The sequence below is a fragment of the Ictalurus furcatus genome, chromosome 17, assembly GCF_023375685.1.
Source record: "Ictalurus furcatus strain D&B chromosome 17, Billie_1.0, whole genome shotgun sequence".
Taxonomy (NCBI): Eukaryota; Metazoa; Chordata; class Actinopteri; order Siluriformes; family Ictaluridae; genus Ictalurus; species Ictalurus furcatus.
Genome location: NC_071271.1, coordinates 11269662 through 11295417, shown reverse-complemented (window position 1 = coordinate 11295417; position 25756 = coordinate 11269662). Strand labels below are relative to the sequence as shown.

General features: G+C 39.5%; 1 protein-coding gene across 2 annotated transcripts in view; it reads left to right on the top strand.

The window, feature by feature from the left end:
* The window catches only part of usp32 (ubiquitin specific peptidase 32), a 45049-nt gene that overhangs the window by 13106 nt on the left and 6187 nt on the right, over nt 1-25756 (top strand). Inside the window, exons 3-27 of one of the 2 annotated variants that reach the window (XM_053646331.1) lie at nt 5760-5865; nt 6425-6543; nt 10030-10189; nt 14841-14972; nt 15256-15363; nt 15639-15754; nt 16050-16112; nt 16228-16311; nt 16423-16484; nt 17524-17626; nt 17737-17917; nt 19270-19448; nt 20392-20532; nt 20771-20888; nt 22021-22175; nt 22327-22408; nt 22507-22581; nt 22945-23083; nt 23201-23306; nt 23398-23571; nt 23836-24010; nt 24093-24244; nt 24967-25078; nt 25180-25427; nt 25520-25704. In XM_053646331.1, coding sequence (XP_053502306.1) covers nt 5760-5865; nt 6425-6543; nt 10030-10189; nt 14841-14972; nt 15256-15363; nt 15639-15754; nt 16050-16112; nt 16228-16311; nt 16423-16484; nt 17524-17626; nt 17737-17917; nt 19270-19448; nt 20392-20532; nt 20771-20888; nt 22021-22175; nt 22327-22408; nt 22507-22581; nt 22945-23083; nt 23201-23306; nt 23398-23571; nt 23836-24010; nt 24093-24244; nt 24967-25078; nt 25180-25427; nt 25520-25704 — 3275 coding nt within the window. Of the gene's footprint in view, nt 1-5759; nt 5866-6424; nt 6544-10029; nt 10190-14840; nt 14973-15255; nt 15364-15638; nt 15755-16049; nt 16113-16227; nt 16312-16422; nt 16485-17523; nt 17627-17736; nt 17918-19269; nt 19449-20391; nt 20533-20770; nt 20931-22020; nt 22176-22326; nt 22409-22506; nt 22582-22944; nt 23084-23200; nt 23307-23397; nt 23572-23835; nt 24011-24092; nt 24245-24966; nt 25079-25179; nt 25428-25519; nt 25705-25756 lie in introns of both variants that reach the window. The other variant, XM_053646330.1, reaches the window with a different exon arrangement.

Genomic DNA, 25756 nt, shown 5'->3' with positions numbered 1-25756 from the left:
TTGAACAGCCATCTGCAAGTTAATGATGTTCCTCATTAGGACTACAGCGAGCACTCGGTTTTCCGTGACGGAAGGCTTTTATATCCCTAATGCTCAACTTTCAAATTGCATCCCTTAATGCCCATGAGCTTGTAACTAGATCTGAAACTGCTGCATGGTTGGTCATGTTGCTAGCCAGCTACAGACAGACTGCATGATGCATTGGCACGATGCCATTGTTTTTAGTTCAACAGGGAAAGAAAAAAAATGCCGAGGGGGATTCTCTTCGCTATTGTTTAGATGGGACTTTTACTTCCTTTTTAGAATTTGCTGACCAAACATAAGGTGTGTCCAAAACAGAAGCCTTGATGCCTAAACTGTCTCATGATTCTGTGGTAGCGAGGAAGGAGTCTGTAAACAAAACGGTCTGTTTCAAAGCCAGGATGCTGACTGCATAGAACAACCCTTGCATTTAAAATTAAAGAAATGGTATGTTGCAGCATTATAGTATGCAGACACTTGAAAGGACCACGGCTGGAACGTGATACTGCCTCTAAAAAGATTTCAACCGCATTCATACATAGCCTTGTTTTGGCATACCTCAGGATAGAAATGTGCATCATTAAAGTCATGGGAGCTTCATTACTCTCTCATGCAGGCAGGAGCTGCAGGCAGATGTGAAGCTTGCAGGACAAATAAAGGCTGTGCTGGAGAACACAGGGTGCACCAAGTTTATTAACTACTTAAGTTTATTAGAAATATTGCAGACAGATACAATCAAAAATAACTGCAGGAGCAGGCGGGATTGGTCAGAATTCCTTCGCAAGCAGGTGGGAATGGGATTTGGGTTGGGGGGGGGGGGGTGTATATAATATATAGTCCTGTACACACAGGTCAGGACAATGTGATGCAGTGATCTTTAGGCTCCTGAGTGGCACAGCATGAAAGTATTACTGTTGGGAAATTACAAGTTGGATCCTTTGAATGTGCATGAAAGAGGGTGGATAGCGGCTCCTCCAAGTGTTCAGCTGTCCTGTGACGTAGCAAGAGCAGTAGCTGGACAAGATGGGGTGGTTGACACGTTTCGGAGAAAGCACGTGCCAGCCCTCAAGCTCCACGTTTGGTAGCTGTCGTATGATGAAGGAGCGCTACCTTGCATCTTTTTGAGGCAGTCTCAACGGTTAAGTCTCTGGGTTACTGATCAGAAGGTTGGTGGTTCAAGCCCCAGCACCGCCAAGCTGCTACTGTTGCCCTTGAGCAAGGCCTTTAACCCTATCTGCTCCAGGGGCACCATGTCATGGCTGAACCTGCACTCTGACCCCAACTTCCTAACATGCTGCGATATGTGAAGAAAAGAATTTCACCGTGCTGTAAAGTATACGTGACTATAAAGGCTTCTAGCTAGTGAGTGGGAATGAAACTAAAATGGGAGGAAAATTAGGTAAAAACAATACAGTGGTGATTTTTTTTTTTGTGGGATCAGATGTAAATTGTAGCTCTCAACATTAGGTACAGGCTTTGCCTCAGCCTACTCTAAACTCATGTAAGTTCATCTACCTCATCCTACAAGTTTTTTGTTGTTGTTTTTACACTCAGACTTTGGATCAAGCATTCAGAAACATGTTCTGCATGGATCTATCATGCATAACGGAAGGACTGTGTTTATTCAAGTACCTTGCTGGCTCCAGTTCCTGCTACAGTCAATTATTGTCAGAGGAACCACTTTGTAAAAGCATCATTTATTTTTGTGTTTTTGAACTGGCCCATGAAGAACAATGCAACAGAAAACAGTTGAGAAATCTGCATATCAGGTTTATTTCCCTAAATCTTTCCTGTGGGCTTCTTTCATTTTGGACTAATGGTAAAATCCTTTGCTGAAGAGATATTAGCTGTTGCTTATTTAAAAATAAATAAATAAATAAAAAGCTCTCGGCTCCAAATAGAGTGCCATAATCTAGCAGCAGAGATATATTTAGCGTTGCTTCCAAAACCTTGTTCATGTCAGCCTAGATAGCGTGGAATGATCTTTATCAAAAGAGTCTTCTGTTAACAAGTACACTAATGCTGGGCTATGATTCAAGCATGCTTCTGTGTGTCCTTCAGATGTATGAATCAGTTTAGCATGTCTTATACAATGGCAGGGTCAAGAGAAGAAGAAACTGTCAATGCAAAAAGTAAACAAGCTTTAGATTTCTTATTTCTTAACGTCTTGGTCACTCTTTCTTGAAACATCTTGCACACTTGTATTCACTGGTGGCTTAGCGTTTAAGGCTCTGGGTTACTGATCGAAGGTTGGGGGTTTAAGCCCCAGTACCGCCAAGCTACCACTTGCAAGGCCCTTAACCCTCTCTGTCGACCCTGTGCTCTGACCCCAACTTCCTAACATGCTAGTGTATGAGAAGAAAAGAATTTCACTGTGCTGTAATGTATATGTGATCAATAAAGACTCATCATCATTATCATAATTCACACGCTAAACCTCTTCTTCTGTGAGAAGAGGATCCTTGGGACAGTTGGCCTCTAGACACAAGGCAGGTTGACATCTCGCGTGTCCACGAGTAGGCGGTGATGGGGACAGCTCATTTAATCACAGAGATCAATGAGCATGAACGAGTGACACCTAGGCAGCAAACCAACCATCCTACTGATTTTTAAATTCCTATGGTGATTAACGCCATCACATCCTGTCACCTTCCTGCCTTCTGTCGTAGCAGACTTATAAACTGCTCACATTCATCATTTCCTGCAAGCGGTTGTGTGATTAAAGGTCACTGGGTGGTGGTTGATTTTTTTTTGTTGTTGTTTCTTCAGCAAGAAAGCAATGTTCAGTTGTTTTTATATGCTTTCTGAGGTAGTGTATCTATTAATGTTGGATATATTAATAACACCCAGCTAAATCCCCTTTCAAACAGGGATTTCAAAACAAGCAGTTGTTCTTTCCAGGAACTGCTTTAGTTCCTGCTCAGAGCTCCAGTCAGTTCTGTGGACAGTCCCCTCAAAACATACACATATATACATATACACACTTACACACTTCCTTTCCTGTGTCCCAGAGCAGTGGCTTGCACAGACCTCTGCTGGGGCAGGAGCGGAAGGACCAAAAAGGCTACATGAATAAATAAATAAATAAATAAATAAAATAGAGAAAAGAATGAATACTTTTATGTGCGTAACCAAATTTATTTTTTACAGTATTTAAACACACAATTATTTCTGAAATAAATCGCCTGTATTTAAAGCAGTACTCATCTGTCTGTTGTGTTTTTAAAAAAAAAAAAAATTTAATGACTTCCTCACGGTTAATTGGCTCGATTGAAAGTAGCAGTAGGTCATTACATAGACTTCGAAGTCTGTGTTTCACGTTTTAACTTTGAAATTGACCGTTCAGCTGTAGATGTGGGGACGGGTAATGTGGCATATGTTTTTAGGAGTTGAGAAAGACAGGGAAAAACAGTCTCAATCTCATTGTCTTTTAGGCACTTGGGCATTTCCTGGACATTGCTTTTGGGTAACGACTAGGTTCTGTGAAGACTTGGGAGATGATAATATTATTAAATATGGTTTACTTTTATTTTACCAAACAAAGCAGTGAGAATCGAGATGGTAATCATGTTCCATTTTGTTGATGTTGTAAACGTTCTATTATATGGAGGAAAGTGCTAGCTATGATGAAATCAAAGATATGAATGCCGTACACGTTAGAGAGTTGGACTTCGATTTGCATTTCCCCAAAACATACCATAAAACTTAAAAGCATTAAAAAGTGTCATTAAATATATAACTAATACATTCTGGTAACTAATAATTAAATAAGCACATGAGGACGTGTTAAACTATGCTACTGTCATGAATGGTCTTCTTGGATTAAAAACACATTGAATGTCATTGACAGAAATGCAGAGGCAATCGAGTTATACTTTCACTACGTTTATAATAGCATGGCAGTGTAAATTTAAAAATTTCCGTATTACCTGCGGCTCGTGAAGTAATTCGAACACTCGCGATTAAGAGACTGCTGTGTAGCACTACTGCTCCACCTCCGCCAAAAACCTCATTATCACGAACCTTTAAACTATTCATTACAAGTTTGTTAATAATATTTTTATTTTGTATTTGTTATTATTGTTAGTGGCAATGGTAGAAATGTATTATTATTATTATTATTATTATAAGCATTTTTTTTAAATATATGAGCAGAGGGGATTTACATTTTAAGATAAAAGGGACAGGGGCTCTCGCGCTAATACAGCAGTTCTACAGTAACGGTATTCTCAGACAGCCACGCCTGCTCTGGGGCATGTGGGCAGGGTTAACCCATAACAATGGTTCTACTATGAGTAGGAGTGTAAATGCCAAAGATGGACCAATTAGAGACTTCAGTACTATTATTAGGAGGGCATAATGGCACAGCTGTAGCTTTGCCAAGTCACAGATCCAGCGTCCATGATTCAATCTCAAGCTCTGGTTATGCTCTGTATGGACATTTGCATGTTCTGTCCATGTTCACATTCTTTCCAGTTCTCCTGATTCCTCCCACTTCCCAAAAACATGCTGGCATAGGGGTGGATGAATCACTAGCCTCATTAGTGTCTTCAGCTATTAGTTGTTGTTTTTTTTTTTTTTGTTTGTTTCTTTTTGGTTGTTTTTTAATCCATAGTTGCCTGGCTAAAAAGAACATTCAGTAGGCTGTTCATGCAGAGGGAACTAAAGTTTTCTTTCCCTCTTCTTGTCCAACAACCAGAGAGAGGGGAAAAAAAAACCCTACTCCGTATTGACTATTGCACAACAAACGTTTTCATTTGGTTTATTGGTTTATTTGCTTCACTATGGTGCGATGGACCTACATGCTGTAACTAGCGTGTGCTTTTCGCTCCGAATGCTCTACTGTGTGCTGCGCTGCACAAGTCGACCGAGTCACAAACTGGCTGTCGGCACAAAGAATATTAACGGGGCGGATTAATTAGCATGCCAGGATGACACGGTAGATTTTCAGAATCAGAAACATGCAGGTATGTGAAAACACTGAGCAAAAAAAGTGTGGGCAATGCCGTGGTTTAACTCTCCTTCTCCTACACGCAGGCACCTCAGGGTTAAACATGTTAGTGTAAAATGCTGACGCTAGCTATTCTCGAATAATATTTTTTACATTTGATGCAAGGACAGAACAGCAAATCTCATGTTGGGCAATAACGTAGACTGTTAGAAAACACAGTGTAATATATTATAAATTGTTTGATTTCATGGCTACACTGAGTCCTCTGTTCCCTGGTAATTCATAATACTGCTTGGTATTAATGAATAACTCACCATGTTGCTACATTACATTAGTTACCACTTTTTCTGGGTAACCAAAGCATGGCACTTGGGCATTGCTTTGGTGCTTTCACTTGTTTAATATATTCATGCCTATAAATTTAGGATTTGTCCACCCCTGCAGTAAGGGTATTGGCTACGATAAATTGCCCCTAGGTGTGACAGTGCATGGATCGGTGTCCCATCCACGTTGTATTCCTGCCTTGCACCAGCAGTCCCAGGATAGACTCCAGATCCACCGTGACCAGGATAAAGCAGTTACAGAGGATGAATGATGCAAGGAGTACTATTTATTAGTTAAATTAAACTTGTGAAATTGTGTCCTGCTTTCATCTTCTAACTCCTGGGATGTTTTCTATATTGTATATGGTATTTACAGAATATTGTCCAATAAATATTTTCAAATTGCTGGTCATTTTTACATGTTATAGAGTCTATATACCATTGTAAATTTCTATTCCCTACAGGTGATCTACAACTCATTTGGAGGCACACCAAAAGGGCTACACTTCAACAACCTCATTGTTGGCCTGGTGCTGTTGACGAGAGGACGTGATGAGGAAAAAGCCAAATGTAAATCAGCAGCTTTACATCTGTATATTTTAGTAGCCTAAATATATCTTCATTAACAACTGTTTGGTTTATATGAACCTTTTTAAAAAAAAATTAAAATTCTTATTAAGGCAGAAGCGTATGTGTTTAGCTGTTTTGCATAGAACGCTGTTTTGCGTTGCAAGCGGCTCCCAGTGGGTGTGCCACAATGCTTTTTAAAAATAGCAGCCTGCCTGAAGTCAGCATATTCACATATCTACTGTAAACCTCCCTTCTTATTAAAATAAGCTTGAGCAGGCTGTTCTGTCATAAAGAAACACAGATATCTGCAGCTTCTAACAGCACATGAAGTCAGGCATTTAAGTGTATTATGTCAGTCCTGGGATTTCTCGGCAGGTGTGCAGTCTAATGCTCCCTGCTGATGCCCCTGCAGCACAACGACCCACCATGACAACTGTGATTGATGTGTCTACTGTTTGTGATCAGAATTGTGCTCTGTGTGTGTGTGCGCATGTGTATGTTTTTTTGTTTGTTTGTTTGTTTGTTTTTGACTAGTCACTTCTGGATCTTCTGTCCTCAGATATCTTCAGCCTGTTCGCCAGTGACTCGGGCAGTTATGTGGTGCGAGAGGAAGTAGAGAGCAGGCTCCATGCTGTAGATGGGGAAGTCCCACCCTCGCTGAGGAAGTGCTTCTTAGAGGTCAGAGCATTTCAGGCTGGATTACAGTCTCTCACTGATGCACTAGCTCTGAGATTGATTTCTAACAGGCAAGGTCTTAATTCTTCAGTGCATGTCAATATCACCTCATCAAATTGCCTTTCGGGCTCAGCAGCTGCAGAGACTCCTGCTCTCCCAATCAGCAACTGCCAAGAAATCAGCCAGAGGTTTACAAGGAAAGCAGGAGGTGGAACGAGCTCTCCAAATGTTCCAAAACAAAAACAAGAAATATACTTGCTGAGAGACAACAAAACGCAAATTAAAGACTCCTCACTGTAGTCCTCTTTTCTTTTCTCCTTTTTTTTTCTCTTAGTGAACTTGTGCGTGATTGCGTGCATGCACTCATTCATTATTTTTACACACACACACACACACACACACATTTTTTAGAAGAATAATAGTCATCAAAACTCTGGAGTAACACAAATGGAACTATGGGAATTGTGTTGTGATAAAAAATAAAAAAATAAAAAAATAATAATTTAATATTTTAGCATCTTCAAAGTAGACCCCCTTTTCACCTAGAATTCCAGAAATGTATTCTTGGCATTTTCTCAACCGATTTCTTGAGGAATTTCCCTGAGATGCTTTTTAAACAGTATTAAAGGAGTTCACACCTACACTGGACTCTTATTGGCTGCTTTTCGGAATATTTCGCTCCAAGTCGTCCATTTTAAAAAAATTCTTTTGTAAATGAAATGTTAGTTATCTAATGAAAGAAATGAATATGTCGGCACGATTATATTTTGTCTACAACACCGATTTCAAACATTTAATCATACACCTTCAGATCAAAAGATCTTTAAGATCATGAGAAACATTTCAGTCGAGTGTCTCTAAACTTTTGACCGATAGTGTGTATATATGTATATATAAGGGGAATAAAAAGACTGTGTTGTGTCTGTGTGTGTGTGTGTGTGTGTGTGTGTGTGTGTGTGTGTCTATATATATATAGACACACAAACACACGCACGCACACAGTACATCTATGTAGCTTTCATAAGCCTCTATTCTGTCTAGAGCATTTGAAGAGTAACACCCAACTGAGAAAGTGCCAGTGTTTACACAGTTTATCATTTTGTGCCAACAAGGTCACTTTTGCTACTCTGCCAAGTGTCCCCTCCTTCTCTGAGATCAGAACGTGTGTGTGTGTGTGTGTGTGTGTGTGTGTGTGTGTGTGTGTGTGTGTGTTTAATCACTGTTTCTACTGAAACACCAGCCAGTTGAGCAGTTTTTGAGCGAAGCTGTGCATCTGTGATGAACTCTATTTCAAAGTCATAGATCTTTTCCTCTTGTCATCTTGATCCAGTATTGAGGTGTACTGGACATGCTCAGAATTTTTGTACATGCTCCATGAGTGTGGTAAGATGTTAATTGCTTATTTTTATTATGCACTGCACTGTAGCGTTATGTTTCTCCCCTATTTGTAAGGAATAAAGCACTTTGTGATGTACTGATATAGGGAAATAATCAAGTTTGTTCCTCTCATGACTTATGTTACAGCAGCTATAAACAGTCGTTCCTTCACCAGCCTCTTTCTTGAATAAAACAAAAAATGCCTCTTGTCATGTTTCAGAGAAAATACAAAATGTCCTCTGTTTTAAAAACACCCCCTGTGGCATAGAACAGCTTTATTTCTGTCACAATGCACTAATACTGCAGACTCTTTCCATAAATGTTAAATAAACATTTTAATAAACAACATCAACCAGTATACATTATGCAGTCCCCTCTGAAACTTCTGCTGTAGACTGAAGCCTTTTGGGTTTGACCTCAAAAGATGAATGAAAAGACTGTTTAGAATTTCAGCTTTTATTCCCTGGGATTTATATGTAGATGTGTTCAACAACATGGAACATAGTACAGTTTATATCAAACCACCCAATTTGTAGGTGAGCAAAAATATTGGAATATGTGACTGACGGGTGTTTCATGTTACCCCGGTGTGCCCTGTTTAGATTGATTTTTTTTAAAAAAAAAAACAATAAATAGCTCTGAACATCTGCTCTTGGTTTTAGCCTTCAGTTTCACCTGTGAAGACTGCATTTGTAGTTAAAAAGGATAATCCAACATGGAGATCATCAAGAACTGTCTATGGGTGAAAAGCAAGCCATTTTCATATATGTACAGAATTCATATAAAACCCATAATGAACTTTCCTTTACTTTCACACTATCCGTTGTTATCCAGATGAGGACGGGTTCCCTTCTGAGTCTGGTTCCTCTCAAGGTTTCTTCCTCTTAACATCTTAGGGAGTTTTTTTTCCTTGCCACCGTCACCACCGTCTTGCTCAGTTGGGATTAAGCCACACACTTAAAATCTGTATCCTGTGTTTATATGTTTCTGTAAAGCTGCTTTGAGACAATGACCATTGTACAAAGCACTATACAAATAAAATTGAATTAAATAAAATTTTGAAACTGGGAAAAGAGGGAAAATCAATCAGAGGCATTGCACAAACATTGGGCAACAATTTGGAACAAGTCTCGAAAAAGAAAGAAACGTCTGGTGTACTGAGCAAATGGGTTGGCCAAGGAAAACAACAGCAGCTTATGGCAGAAACATTGTGAGAGCTGTGAAGAAAACGCCAAAACAACAGTCAGTGACATCACTAACAACCTCCACAGGGCATGGGTGAAGGTATCGCAATCCACCATTCTTAGAATACTTCGAAAGCAGAAATATAGAGGCCATAACACAAGGTGCAAACTTCTCCTAAGTAGTACGAATCATCAAGCCAAAATGGAATTCGCAAAGAAATATAGAGATGAGCCACAAAGGTTCTGGAACCAACATTAACCTCTAACAAAGTGATGGAAAGGCCAAATTGTGGAGAAAGAATGGATCTGCTCATGATCCAAAACATACAAGCTCATCAGTGAGTGGAGGTAATGCATTGCAGTAAAAGCCTGGAAAAGCATCACAAAAGAAGAAACCAACAATTTGGTGATGTCAGTGAGTCACAGGCTTGATGCAGTTATTGCAAGCAAGGGATACGCAACCAAATATTACGTGTTAGTTACGTAATACTTAAGACTTATCTGTTCGTATACTTTTGCTCACCTTAAAATTGGGTGGTCTGACACAAAAAGGTCTGTTTCATGTTGTTTATATGTAAATACCAGGAAATAAAAGCTGAAATCCTAAATTCTCATCTCATTTCCATCTTTTGATCTTAAACCCAAATGTCTTTGGTGTATAGCACAAACAAATTAATTGGCCTTGCCGTTCCAATAGTTTCGGAGGGGACTGTATATTTATTGAAGTAAATATCAACCTCAGTAAGATGTGTCCTTTGTTTCCTTCAGTGGTGACTAACAATTAATATCCTGTTTATTCAGTATTTTTAATTACTTCTTTACACCAGCAGAGGTGATGCTGCAGTTTTAAAGTGTTTTAACCAGCGTGCTGAATTATGCATGCACTGGACACACTGATGGATGCTGTCTTCCTGTGTTTCTCTGGCAGGGTGAAAAGGTGAATTATGACAAGTTTAAGAACTGGCTTCTACAAAACAAAGAGGCGTTCACCTTCTCCCGCTGGCTGCTCTCTGGCGGAGTGTGTGTCACCCTGACTGACGACAGCGACACACCCACCTTCTACCAGACACTGGCTGGAGTCACACACTGTAAGTGGCACTGCCCAGTACTGGCAGGACAGTATAGCAGTACCGCTATATTAACCAACAGCTTAAAGCTCCCTTTTGACATATATCGTCAAAGCAGAAATGTCAGCAAGAGGAATAAAAAGACTGCGTTGTGTCTGTGTGTGTGTGTGTGTGTGTGTGTGTGTGTGTGTATATATATATATCTGTGTGTATATGTGTGTGTATGTATGTATATATATGTGTGTGTGTGTGTGTGTTGTGCCTACGCTTGCAACTTTACAGCATTCTTGACAAAGTAGCTTTGGTTGGACTGTGCTGTTATTGCGACAGTGTTTATCAGTGAGGCTCTTTGTTTATAAAGCTGATAATGTGTAAGGAATCCTGCCTCCTGTCAGTCATATATAAGGGCCTGAGATTTCTTCACTGCTGGTTTGGGCTTCTTTCTAAGCCGACATCAGAAGCCACTTCAGGAAGGTCAGAAAGTCATTTCCGAGAGAAGAGGGTGAGTCAGGTCAGAAATTCACTTTCTGAAACTGAAATGTTGGACCGTGCCGCTGCCTATATCTACAGCAAATGGACTGTTGATTGAGGGTGTACATGAAGCGGTACTGTTTTTCCTTTATAAATCAAACAAATCATAATGACTTAAACTTTACAACTGAATAGCTTTGTAGTGTTGATAAACAGTACAATTTTTAGTTTGTTTCAGTTAGAAATATATTTTTTAATCTGTCATGTTATGTATTTCTTGACATTAGTGGAAGTACTTTTCAGCCTCAAATAAGTATAGTATCTTATGGAATTTTTGTTAATAGTGTGGTAACTTAATAAGCTATTATTGCCACATAGCTGAACCTACTTTTTCTTTTTTTTTCCTTTTTTTTTTTTTTTTTTTTTTTAAAGCATCTTGCCGATCACTTTTTAAATGGTGTCGCTCTGTATCATCTTCCTTAGATGAGGTGATGGAGAAAATTGTAACCTCCTCGTTCAAGCATGACACCATTTTGGTCGAACAGACAACAACAAAACGTGTGCTTTCACCTGTCATTACTTTCTGTTACTACCCTGCCCGCCTTTTCTGATAGACAGCCTGAATGTTCCAGGCGATTTTCTCAAAAGCACCTCTGACAAAGCATAAACCAGGCTTTATTCCCCAACACGCATCAAGCATCAGTGACTCTCTCTCTTCTGCTGGGATAGAGGCATCTGAGTGCGATAATAGCAAGCGACAGGCTCCACTTCCCACTTGCTGAACACGTACCCAGTCCTGTTGAGAGGAGGGGTCATTACTCCACAACGATGCAGCTGTCACCACCACCCAGCTATTACCCACTGCCTGACACTCGGGGGGAAAATGACTGCATTTGCTCTCCTCTCATCCATCTTCTCCCACCCGACCAGCCCTCAAACCCAGACAGCACCAGGTTATAACCTTAGGTTTTTATGACCCTATTGGTCATATCATTGGTGGGACATTTAGATTCTAGTCATGCAGTCACTCAGAGCTCTTTCTGTACTGAAATGTAATGTCTGTGATATGATATTATTGTATCATATGATAATACTTCAAGACATTTCTATGATAGACAACAAACTGCCAGCAAATGTATATTAAATATAATGTATACAAAGTGTCCAACTTTTTGGCAACAGTTTGGGAAGAACCACATATGGATGTGATGGACAGGTGTCCACAAACGTTTTATTATATTATGTATCTATGAACGAATTTAATTATTTAATTCTGATTGGAAGCAGCTGATTTGATGGTAAGAATTTTTACTGAATTTGAAAAATTATTAAATGTAAATGTTTTACAGATTTTCCCATCATTTGAGAGTAATTGTTGTTTTGTTTGTAATAAAAAGATATTATGATACTCACAGTAATTAAATTGTACAAAAATTGTAAGAAATTATAAATATAAATAATTGATCACCGTATCGATATTATGTCAGATTATCCAGCTTTAAATGTTAAGGCATGGAAGACATTTAGCGTAGATTATTTGAAATGTCCACTGGCCTGTAATTTAGACCGTTGATTTAGGAAGCTCAATGCTGGTCTGTTAGCAAATATACTGGAAGAACCCCCCCGCCCCCCCCAATGTAAATCAGTTCATTGACCAACATCTTCAATTTGTGTTGTATTAATGAGGTGTGCAGATTTAAAATAATATAGATTGTTTGTGTAGAAAGAAAATCATTATTTGGTGATTGACTTTTCCACAGGCCAGTTCAATCAATAAAGCGCACTTTAAGACATGATTGGATTCTCAGCTGTAGCAACGTCTGCATGTTGAATGCTCAGTCATCACATTAAAGGGGAGGGGGCTAGGTAATGCATAAAAATGTTATGTCCATGTTCCCATCCTTTACATTTTTTTTTTTGCTAGATGTGCAATACAAAAACAGGCTGCTTATTCCAATAGGTAGATATATTTAGAATGAGTTTGGTTTGCTAATCGGGGACAGAGCTGGAAAGATCCAAAACCAATCAGCGAGCAAACCTGAGAGACACTGTAATCTTCATCCTGGTCTTATCCTCTTAACAGAGCAAGGTGTGTGTGTTTAGCATGAGGCCACCATGATCTCAGAGTGTGTATCTCCACACACTGTCACACGGCACTCCCTCACACAAGTACCAGGCCTTGATGGACAGGGCAGTGGGTGACATAGTGGCACACTGAAATCCAGACAAAAGTTCAAGGTGTTGCACTGTGATGGTTGGTATGTCATGTTTTTTTTTTTTTCCCATGGCGTCCTGTGTGGAGTTTATTATGGTCCTTACCTGAGCTATGACATGTGCGGTGGAACATGTTATGGTTCTTCTGTTGCCATTCTGACCGAGTTGCACCTCTAGGTGGGTACTGCCTCCGGCTTTGTAATGATCAGTGTCTCAGCTCTATTTATTCAACAACAAAAAACAGTTGCACATGTAATTATAGGCTTTAGAATACTTTCTAGTAGGCCTAAAAGGAACTATGATGGCTATCATTATGTTTAATTACTTAAGGAAGCCAAATATTGTGATCTCAATTAACATTTGATTTAATTTGTAGTTGTTTGTACTTTTTGTTTGAATTATTCTCGTACAGAGAGCATCTGTGCTGTTTTTGTTGAACTTCACTGTTGTTGTTCAAAAGTAACTGTTCTGCTTCAAATGCTGAGATGTGCTGCTCAGTGGCAACCCTGTTATTTGTGTTCAGAGTTATAGAAAACAGATTGAGGTTTGGGATTGTAGCAGGACTGAATTGCAAAAATGAGTATTAGCAGTGTAAATGGATATGACCTGAGGCTAAAGGATGAAATTGGGTGTCTCTTTTGTTCAATACATGACACAGAAGGACAGTCTTGACAGCCATTACTAGCTGATATTATTGATATTGTGCATGAAATGAAGCGCACACTTTGTGGCAAGGCGCAGGGTGCTTGAGTGGCTCTGTGCTGATCCATAGAGTGTGTAATGGGTTTTTATAGATTAAAAGTCACTCCACAATGTAGCAGCCATGCATAATGCTCAACCAGGTGCTTATTTCCACTAGATACAGTTTACTGCTGAACTAACCTCAGTTTCTTCCAAGCACTCATTAACTAGCACCGTTTACTAATTCACCGAACCTTTGTGTTTAATCACAAACTCTGTGATTAAGTGTGGGTTACTGGTAGCTGTGTTGCTTTGTATTAAATGGGCTTCTGGTGTTTTTTAAAAATGGACAGTTGTTTTTACTTTTTTTTTTTTTTTAATTATTAAGGTAGGTGGTTGGTCTGTGGCTTGCTGCATTTGCTGACTGCTGGTAAGGAGGCTCTGTCTACATCCCTGGCTTATTATTCCTAACAGTGTTTACTTTCTGTTCTGGCTATATCGTAATTAGAAGTGTTCGCGCCGGAAATTAAGAGTGGAGAGACATTTGAATGAAGCATGGTGTTGGTGGCAGACTCATGTGGCAGTGTTTTGATCTATCTGCCTTATGTACGGCTCCGCTTTGGAGGGGACCGGTGGCATGAATAGCACAATCCTATTAGCCTAAGCCTAAGATTATTTTGATGAAAGGTGAGTCATCCTAGGGCCTCTTATCCTGCCTCAATGCTCTATATGGTCATTATGGGCCAGTCATTTCACCTAGTAGTGAACTCGGGGGTCTTAAGTAATGTTCCTTAAAGCCCCTGCCACCTTATTAATTATTCTTTTTATTGTTTCTTATATTATTATTTTCATCATTAGCTTTTTAACCAGCTGGAAGTGAAGAAACAGTAATCAAGCTTGCACAGACTGCAATCTTAGGGTTTTGGATGTTTTTTTGCCTGATTTTAATTAGTGCATTGAATGTCGCATTTGTATTTGCTTGTGTAAAAACAAGAGCACTGTGGAAGCACTGCTCTTGTAGTTAATGATGGATATATTTCTTGAATCGAGTCTTGATGACTGCATATCAAATAACAAATGATAAATTTAACATTAGAAACTTTTTTTTTTTTAAAGATCTGCATGAAACAAGCTCTGGAATATTATGGTCAGGGTTGTTGTATACTGTATATTGAAGCATTGTTACTGCATTGATCATCTTTTTTGCAGTGTATCCTTCTTACATGGTTGTACCTGTGCTGAAATGAAGGCTACCACTCCATAAAGAAATCCTTACACAATGTTTGTGGTTCTGATCTTTTTGCAGTAGAAGAATCAGACATTATTGATTTGGAAAAGCGCTACTGGCTTCTGAAAGCTCAATCAAGGACCGGACGCTTTGACTTAGAAACCTTTGTTCCTCTGGTGTCACCCCCTATTCATGCATCACTTAGTGAAGGTAATGTAATATTTATGAGTGTTGGTTTTAAGAGGGCTCTATTGGATTGTTACCCAGACACATTGTGCATCCAATATACACCCTGACATGCATCCATCTGCGATTCCTGTTCATTAAAGCACTTTCACTTTCAAGAAATGTCATGCTTCGATAATGATGATGGCTTTAGAAGATGGGATTTACATTTGCATATAGCTCAATATGTTTTAAAAGTGAGACAGCCAGAACAATCCAATTATTTCCTGAGTTCATCTGAGCCCTGACATTTTCTCCCATTTTGCAGGCTTGTTTCATGCCTTTGATGAGAATCGGGACAATCACATTGACTTTAAGGAAATATCGTGTGGGCTCTCTGCATGCTGTCGAGGACCTGTGGCTGAGAGGCAGAAATGTAAGCTGCGCCATTTGGTTTTTAAATTGGATTTTCAACAGCAGAGGAGCCCTTTTCACCAAAAGTCATTTATTTAATGCTTCTTGTTGTGGTTGGAGGATCATTTTCATTAAGCAGCCATCCCACCATCCATGCACTGCAATTAGTTAATTAGTGAAAACATGATTAAAATGTTTTTTTCCATTGTTGTTTTCATTGGGAGTTACAGACGGTAATCAAGATGGTAATATTGAGGGTTTTTTTTTATTATTACTAAACCACTCCTTCTTGTCCAGTTTGTTTCAAAGTGTTTGATGTAGATCGGGATGGAGTTCTGTCTCGAGATGAGATGCACAAGATGGTGGTGGCCTTACTGGAAGTGTGGAAGGACAACCGCACTGATACTCTCCCAGTAAGCTTTAACACTTATAGCATTCTTTTTAATGCCTAAACCAATCTGGTTTTGAAAGGTGTAGTGGCATTATATTTTTAATGTGTTTTTTTTTTCTGGTGACAGAAGAATTTTAATTTCTCCTTCAAATAAGATCTTCTTGGTCTACTCACCCTGTTTAAAAAGTATTCTTGATTTAGCCCCAAATGCCTGTGTAGAGTGTAATACAGACCTGCTAGTTCTTAGTGCTTTGTGTTTATATATAGTCTGGTCTTAATTTGTTTGTCACTTAATTTTTTACCTTCTTCCTTTGCAGGAACTGGAATCCAGCGTTTCTGATATTGTCGAAGAAATCCTTAAGATACATGACACTACAAAAGTATGTAATATCCCCCCCCCCCCCCCCCACACACACACACACAATCTGCTTGATCGTGAGGTAGTGAACTGCAGTGTAAGCTCCTTTCCTTCTGTCTCTGTCTCCTACCACATAGCAGGGACACCTAACACTAGAGGACTATCAGATATGGAGTGTGAAGAGTGCCCTGGCAAGCGAGTTCCTTAACCTTCTCTTTCAGGTATCATGGATTTTTGCACCTAATGTATATCTGCAGTTTTCATTTGCTCATATATTTCACATATTTCTTCTACTTGCTTTCAAGCATATGTCATGTTGTCACTCTGATCAGGTGTGTCATATAGTCCTGGGCCTCCGGCCTGCTACGCCCAAGGAAGAAGGCCAGATCATTAGGTGAGTAAAGACCAGAGGAACATGAAACCTACCAATAATGTCCTTTGCTAAAACCTGATCATCCCTAACTTCTATGCTGACCGCAGTACTGTGTTAAAATGAATTTTCATGGATTGTGTTGTATATTGCGTCCTCTCTTGGTGATGATTATATTCACAAATGATTATGGCTTTGATTATGACACATTGTCTAGACACCCATTACATTTGCTAATTTCTCTGCAGTACTGTATTCAATTGAGCATTGTTCTATTTTGAACAGCAGTCACACTGGATTTTTGCAAAATCTGGTGTGATTACAAGCTGTCCTGGTTTAATGTGTTTTTGTAGGGAAAGCAGTGGTAACCTTGGCTAGCTAGCCTATTTTTTTTCCTGCAAATTGCGTTTGTTTGTTTATTGACCTTTCACAATTATTACAGGTTCATTAAAACAGTTGTCATTAAAAACACTGAATTATTTTGCTGTTACAATGAAACATCAATATTAAATGTACCAAAAATTAAAAGTAAACCAAAAATTTTAAATGAACCACAGTTTAAAATTTACATTTAACTAATCTAAAATTAAATAAAAGTCTGTTGTGGCCTTTATGTAGTTAGCAGTTCTTGTTTTTATTATCTCACGCTTGGAAGGTTTTCTGAATGTCTGAACTGCGTGTACTCTGATAGAAGGTTTGCTCATTTGCTCATTCAAGTGAATTGGCGTAACTTTTTATTGAGTTCAGTATGACCACTGTTTTAAAGATACACTTGAATACACGTCTTCTTAATTATAATTACAAAGTTACAACGGTTGCGTTTGTGTTATTAGTTTTGGCTTGTTAACTTTTTATATTTCTCTTATTGTAGTGTAATAGCTGGTTTGCACTGCTTGTTACTGGTTTGCTTTTCTTCTTCTTTTTTGAGATTAGGATTAGATTTAGATATAGGCGTAGCATTAAGTATCTACGTTAATAATTATGTTAATGAATGGTCCTTATGATGTGTGTGTGTGTGTGTGTGTCTGTGTGTATATATATACATGTGATTGTGTGCGCTCAGGGGATGGCTTGAACGAGAGAGCAGACATGGACTGCAGCCAGGCCAGAACTGGTTCCTCATCTCCATGCAGTGGTGGAAACTGTGGAAAGACTACGTAAAATATGTGAGTGACACGACCAACACAAGAATCTGCAATTCTGCTTAGACAATATACACAAATGAATAAAGGCTACTGTACATTCGTGTGATTTATGATTTTCTTTACGTTTAAAGGATAATACATCCATTGTGGTGGAGCAGCCGGGAATGCTGGGTAGTGGCAGGAGGACTCCTCAGTCCACACCATCTGCTGAACCAGCCCTGAGCAAGACTGGAACAGTGGCACGATCTCTTAGCTCTCCAGGAGAAAAGTCCCCAAAAAGCAACTGGGAGGTTTCAGAGAGCACCCCTAACAGTAAGTGTGTGTTTGAATGGTCTTCTGCCACCAATAAGCTATTGAGTTATACATCACCAGCTGTTTTTAGGATCATGTTAATATTTTTTGTACAACTTGAATTAAGTCTGTTTACATTAGGTAGGTAAAGTCAAATACACACTCTGCTTGAAAATTTCCAAATGTAAAAAAATAATAATACAGAATCTCTGTACAGACTTTGCTGCAATTGAGCAAGTTCTAATATTAACCCATATATCTTGCGTTCCAACGCAAGGTGACAGACATACATGAACAAAGATATATCTATGTTTTTATGGTCCCATCACCTTTACAAGTGCAATTTTAAAATAATTTCCCTTTCCACTGTGCGTGGGTGATGAAAACATAACAGAAAGAATAAACCGCTGATCTACAGTGCACTGATTAATATCAGCCAGGTACTTAGACTTTGGTTCTTTCTCTGCGATTCTGCTCTTTTAATGTGATGTAGTTTGTCATCATTATTTCCTGTAACTCCTCTCTGCTCTTTAATCTAGCTGCATCACTGTGCCAATGTTTTGCCCAGACCTTCCTTTCTCTGCAGCATAACTCCTGTTTCTAACAGAAAATGTTTAATTGAATACTTAACATAATGTGTGCATTACGCCTCTGGCACTGCCTGTTGCATTGATGCGACACCGGCGTCCCGCTGGTGTTTTACTGGTTTGTTGTAGCAGTGGCATGCTGCTGCTAAACAATGCCACAAGACTAAGAAGTTGTGTAATTTAAGTTTTGGTCAAAACATATGCACTATATTTTCTCAGAACATTTTACAGATTGAAATACAATTTATCCGCTGAAGTTAAATAGAAAAAAGTTTTGTGGGGGGAGTATTACAGATAAATGCAATTTACATTGCCTACATTGGCAAACATTTAAAATAGCATTTGTTCAACAAAAAAAAAAATCACTTGGATGGACAGCTTTGAGAACAGTTATGCTGGAGATAATGCAAAGTCTTTTACTGCTTAAATTCAGTATGTTTATGCCCTGTTATAGTTATTAATAATCAGAGCTGTCAGTCAGATTTGGTACAAGGTTCTTGGTCTCATTCATCTTCACACCATACCGTTAGAAAAGAAAAAACAGCAACTGTAAATGATGTTATTGGCATTGAACCTTAGACGTTCAAAAAAGCTGAACATGAGCACCAGTGCTAACCCTGTTATAAGCTGTGCTATTGCTGTTCTGATCTGCGTTATCACTGTAGTAGCTATTAAATGCATCTTATGAAGCATATTTGTATCATTTACTAAAGACACAAATCATTCTATTATTTGTATTAACAATGAATTAATCAGCAGAAATCTTGTCTGTTAAATCTTCCTCAGGTCAGCTGCCTCATGTGAGCTCATCAGCCACGGACATCTGCTTTGCTCGGCAGCACAATGTCTTGGATAACAATAACCAGTGTTTCTCTACCGCCAATGGTCACCTACCCAACCACCTGGCTGCACAGAGGCCAGGTGCCATCGACAACCAGCCCTTAGTTACCACTGAGCCCATAAAGGTCTGTGTGTGTTACATGTGCTAAAACTCATGCACATAAAACCCCTTGTCATCCATCATAACACAAAAGAGACATTATGGTTGTTGTCAAGTCAGGTAATACTTTGTAATGAAAATGATGTATTAAGAAGCATTAACCATTAACACTACTCCAGACTCTTTTTTTAAATTTTTTATTTTTTTTAAGTTTGTTTATTCTTGTGGTTATACTTGTTTCAAAATTAGCTATGGTACATGACCTCTGTGACACCAAATTGTTTTGGTAAGTTGAAAAACAAGCCCTTACTGAGAGCAGCTCACAAAATGAAGTACCTAAACGTCATCAAGCATCATTCTAAATGCAATCGAAATCATGTGTTGGAATCTTGTATTATGAGTTTTTTTTCACTATAAACCCTGTCAAAAAGCGGTCAAAGTCAACAGCTGGAAAATTGGCAATTTTCTCACTACCCAAATGATTTCAAAGTGTTTATAGCAGGAGCTGTGCATGATTGACAATTTACAATTTTATTACTGGCAAATCTCAATGGAATTTTGGAGGGATGATGATATGTTGATATTTTTATGACATCAAATTACATAGGGAGGAACTCATAATATTTTAAAAGCGGCAGTGTCCGACTGCAGTGACTCAATGTGTGATTGCTTTTATTGTTGAAAGTTTTTATACTCTGTAATAACACCTCGTCTTTCTGACTGACTCTCGTACTGTCAGGCCTGATTATATGCCATTATTCACTGCATTCACTACAAATAAGCCTTAAAATGTGCTAGACTTCATCTCACTCTGTTGGCACTAGAATGATTCAGCAGGTGGTCTGCTGCCCCTGGTGTTGGTTTATTTCAAAAAGTTGACATTTAAATGGCCATTTATCAGGGCAGCTTGCATCCTCATTGCTATTATGATAAGCAGACAGAATGTTTGCTTTTTTTCCGTCCTGCAGGCACCTACGTTAACCATGGAGGGAGGGCGTCTGAAGAGACCCCTGAACCTGATGGCTGGCCGGGATTTTGAGACAGTACCAGAGCCAGTGTGGCGGGCACTCTACCACTGGTACGGTGCCAACCTTAGCCTGCCCAGACCGGTATGTGTGCCAACCTTCATCAGTAAAACTATATAAATCTGCCCATGTTAGTTAGTTAGTTAGTATATCCTTTTTAGAGACTTTTATTAAACATGCCAATGGCAAACAGGGGCACTAAGCACCTTTATTATATATTGGTAAGAAAAATTCTATTGAATAATCCATAAGCACTGTTCAGCTCAGTTTATTGGCAGGGCTGTCTGGCTGCAACATTTCCCTTCTGTTTGTCTGTCTGAAGGTGATCAAGTCGGTCATCACAGACCAGCCAGAGTTGGAGCTCTTCCCCCGTTATTTGCTCTTCCTTCGACAGCAGCCGGCCACACGCACCCCGCAGTCCAACATCTGGGTTAACATGGGTATGAGCAGCCTGCGAATGTTCCCTCCACACTTTCCCCGAGGTAATGTAAGCCTGCAGCAAGAGAGCGGCTCCCTTCACCGTCCTGGGGCAACCTAATCTCCTAAAACACTCCTAAAGGGGATTTGGCACAGCAAGCGCAACAAATTCTGACTGGCAGCACAAAAAAAACAACACAAAAAAACACAAATCCTGTTCAGTCCTAGCACCTATCTTTGCCTGCTTTTACATACTTGCTGGTAAGCTCAGAATGAAGCCCTGTATGTTTGTTTAAGCAGGCAGTAGATATGATTTGGTTATGGAGCTCATTATCAGGTTTCCTGAAAAGCATTAAGTAAAGAAGGGACACATAGCACAGTGCTAACATGATTGTGCAGCACTGAGGCAGTGTGCTGGTGAGCATTAGAGCTCCACTAATCTTATTTTAGCTACCTGATGCCTGGCTGCAGCAGGGTAGTTTTTGTTTTTTGTTTTTTTTTTCTTTTTTACATGGTTCACCTCTCAGTCACAACGCTGCTCCTCCTGTCAGATGGGATGTTGTGCATTCTGGGAAGAAATGGATGCTCCTATCCAGCTGATTGCTTCTAATGATCTTGCAGAGGGGATTAGGGGGGTTGAACTAATTATTAATCAGCATTGCTCTATGTAGACCTACCTTGTTTGTGGGGTGCTTTTGGCTTTTGGCTTTGTTTGCATCTCCCTTTTTTTTTTTTTTGTTCCCCCAGACTAATGGTTAATCAGTCCCTTTAAAATCACCTTTGCCCTTTCTTGCTGCTACTTACAGCTTCATATATGCTTTAAAAAAATCTTTTTCTGCGGTGTATATTGTATCTTTGGTGGGGTATGTTTGTAATCACCTTCAGAACTGAAATGGAGAAAGTGAGAAGTTCCTATTTATACCTATTTATATCCTCTGTATACTGTACACATTTGCTTAACACAGTATATTCAAAATTACTTGATATTTCTGTCAAATATGTTTCCTGAAACAACAAGCCTCTGAGAGTAGTATAGCAGCACAGCAATGTTTCAAGCTTTCTTGAAATGGATATTCTTTAATGAATGGAGCGAGTTTTAAAGTTGTTTTTTTTTGTTTGTTTGTTTTTTTTTGTTTTTAAACGACAATCCCACAGGTAACATGCCATCTCCGAATGCCCCGCTGAAGCGTATGCTGGCATACACAGGTTGTTTCAGCAGGATGAGCACCATTAAGGACATACATGAATACCTGTCACAGAGGTTACGCATCAAAGAAGAAGACATGCGCCTCTGGCTCTACAACAGCGAAGTAAGATTCTCTGTAGCCTCCCTTTGCTATAGCACAGTATTCTTACTGTGTTTTATGAAAGTATATTTACCGATTGTGAATCTACGGCATATGTGTAATATTATAGGTTATATGTTTTAAGGCGCTTCTGTAAAAAAAATCCTCTCCTTAGAATTACCTCACTCTCCTTGATGATGAAGATCACACTTTAGAGAGTTTGAAAATAGAGGATGAGCAGCACTTGGTGATTGAGGGTATGTCTGCGACTTTATCTCTGTCCTTATTCAGGTTTTACCTGCTTCTACAAGTTAAAGAAAATGTTGCAAATTCTTTTCTTTTTGCCTCTCACTAGTTCGAAACAAAGACATGAGCTGGCCAGAGGAAATGTCGTTCATCGCCAACAGCAGCAAAATAGACAGACACAAAGGTAACATTCAGAGTTCATGGAAGACGTCATCAAAGGTCAATGTGTGTGGCGTTTTTCACTCCGTAATATTTCCCCTATCAAAGTAGATTATTAACTAGAGTTTATGGACCACCGTGGCATGCCAAAACAGCATGAAACTGATAAGAGGTTCAGTATCTGCTGGGATATTTAATATTGGTCTCTTGCAAATAAAACCAGATGTAACTGCATGAATAATTGAAGTAGAAAGAAGCATAACTGGAATGACCCATCTCCTCTCCTTTCCCAGTCCACTCTGTTTTTTGATCATAATAGATTTACGTTGGACTAAATGCAATATGAATTGAATTTTGAAAGTAAAATATCTTGTGATTCTTTATGTAGTTCCTACAGAGAAAGGTGCTACAGGTCTGAGTAACCTGGGGAATACCTGCTTTATGAATTCTAGTATTCAGTGTGTGAGCAACACCAAACCTCTCACAGACTACTTCATCACAGGGAGACACCTCTACGAGCTGAACAGGTGAAGGATTGACGTCGATTATAAATAGTGCTTTGTTTAAAAAAATAATAATTATAATTTTTCTTTAATGGATCATAGTAAATGCCTGACTTTCATTTGCTACTCTTGTCTTGACAGACTCAATCCCATAGGAATGCGAGGCCATATGGCCAAATGCTATGGAGATTTAGTACAGGAACTCTGGAGTGGAACACAGAAGAATGTTGCACCGCTAAAGCTCAGGGTGGGCACTTTTGTACCTAGTCATTTATGAGAAATTCTTCTTACTTACTTTCAAAGTACCCATACTAAAGTTAGTGTCATATTTCATGTAGTGGACGATAGCAAAGTATGCACCGAGATTCAATGGCTTCCAGCAGCAAGACTCTCAAGAGCTACTGGCGTTCTTATTGGATGGTCTCCATGAGGACCTGAATCGGGTCCATGAGAAGCCCTATGTGGAGCTGAAGGACAGCGATGGGCGGCCAGACGCAGAAGTGGCCACTGAGGTCAGTGTCAGGATGTTAATCATTTCCGTGGTGTCTCGTCTCCATTTGCAGAGCTCTCAGTCAGAGAGACTGACTGCATGATTGAAGGAAATCAGTGAAAATCAGTCCTTCAGCTACAAACTCCTTAAGGGGCAGATTAGCTTTAATGTTGATGTGACTTCTTGATGTAGCACTAATGAAAAGACAGCAAGAGGCCTGTAGAAAGTACAGTACCATGTTGTGCTTAAAGTGGCATTATGTAAGTATGTGTGTGTGTGTGTGTAGGCCTGGGACAATCACTTGAGGAGAAACCGTTCGATTGTGGTGGACCTGTTCCATGGCCAGCTCAAGTCCCAAGTCAAGTGCAAAACGTGCGGCCACATCAGTGCTCGTTTCGACCCCTTTAACTTCCTGTCCCTGCCCCTTCCAATGGACAGCTCCATGCACTTGGAGATCACAGGTAAGGTGCTGCAAATGAAAAATGGTTATCTAAAATCTTCTGGTCTGCATGAAGCTCACTCATGCACCTGTGTGTTTTACAGTCATTAAACTGGACGGTTCCACCCCGGTGCGCTATGGTCTCCGTTTGAACATGGATGAAAAGTATACAGGCCTGAAGAAGCAGTTGAGTGAACTGTGCAGCCTAAAGCCAGAGCAGATCCTCCTGGCTGAGGTTCATTCCTCCAACATCAAGGTAAGCTTAACACACGATCAGCAGGGAATGTGGATGACATTAAACATTATATCATGATCAGTTAGATGTCTGACAGTAGTCCAGGCTGTAATTAAAATCACAGGCTTGTACTAATGTGATCATTCTAATATGCTAGTAACAGCTCATTCACAGTGACCTACTGTATATGCTAATACTAAGGAGTTTTGTGAAAATGTTGTTATTTACCAAAGTAAGAATATATAATCATTGACTTGATGAAGCTTTCTATAAGGACACGTTTATTATCATTTATGTACACAAGTCACACACCAGAGGTTACCTGATAAGCTGCATTTATTATCTTATTAACATATAGAGAGATTACAGGAACTGACTTGTCTCACAGATGTTCCACAACATTTATTGTAACTATGAATGTAAAAAAAAAAAAACATTATTTGGCATTCATTAGTAAAGAAAAAATGGTAACTGTTGGCAAATTGCTTTGGTATAAGAGTAATAAATCATACTTGGAAATAATCAACTTGGTAACAGGTGGCAACAATAACTCTGCTTTATGTCAGGTCACATCACACCACCTTGGTGATTATTATTTTCCTATACCAGCACACCCCATCATGTTTTATTCTTTACTTATTCATTCTTATATAATTAATGTTAATGACTCATAATAACCGGTGACTTTATTTGATGTATTATTTAATAGAAGTCCTACTGACCGTGAATATTTGTGTCTGTAGAACTTTCCTCAAGACAACCAGAAAGTGCGTCTGTCTGTAAATGGCTTCCTGTGTGCGTTTGAGATTCCTGTGCCTGGTTCTCCCACCTCTATCACCTCTCCAGCACCAGTAGGTGAGGGAGACTATCCTCTTTATTTAAAGCATTCTTTGCTTTTTAATCCACACAAGCTCTAGTTTGTCTCATTCTTTCTGTTCAAAATGTCTTGTCCCCAGCCAATACACTGATGGGCAGTGGCATTGCTCGGAACAGCCATTCTGAGAAACCTGGCCCCGTTCCGAATGGCACAGCTGGCACCCCCATTCGAAGTGGATCTGATAGAAGTCTGGCTAATGGCATGCCAAGCACGGTGATGCCCTCTGGCTCAGAAAAGAGTCTTGCCAACGGCATCCCCAACGGCCATGCTACCCCAGTTCAGGACAGCCCTTTCATTGGCTACATCATTGCCATGCACAGAAAGATGGTAACTATTGCAGACTCATCTGTCAGTCCACCACAAACATGGTGAAGAATCTTTATGCCATTGTACCGATGCTGTTATACTGTCTCATTTAGATGCGGTCAGAGCTATACTTCCTCTCATCTCAGAAGAACCGGCCCAGTTTGTTTGGCATGCCTCTCATTGTGCCGTGCACAGTGCACACCAGTAAGAAAGATCTGTATGATGCTGTGTGGATTCAGGTTTCCCGTCTAGCCAGCCCCCTGCCCCCTCAGGAGGCCAGCAACCATGCCCAAGACTGGTCAGTGCTTTTTTTTTTTCTCTCTCTAATTATATATGATAGTACATAATTA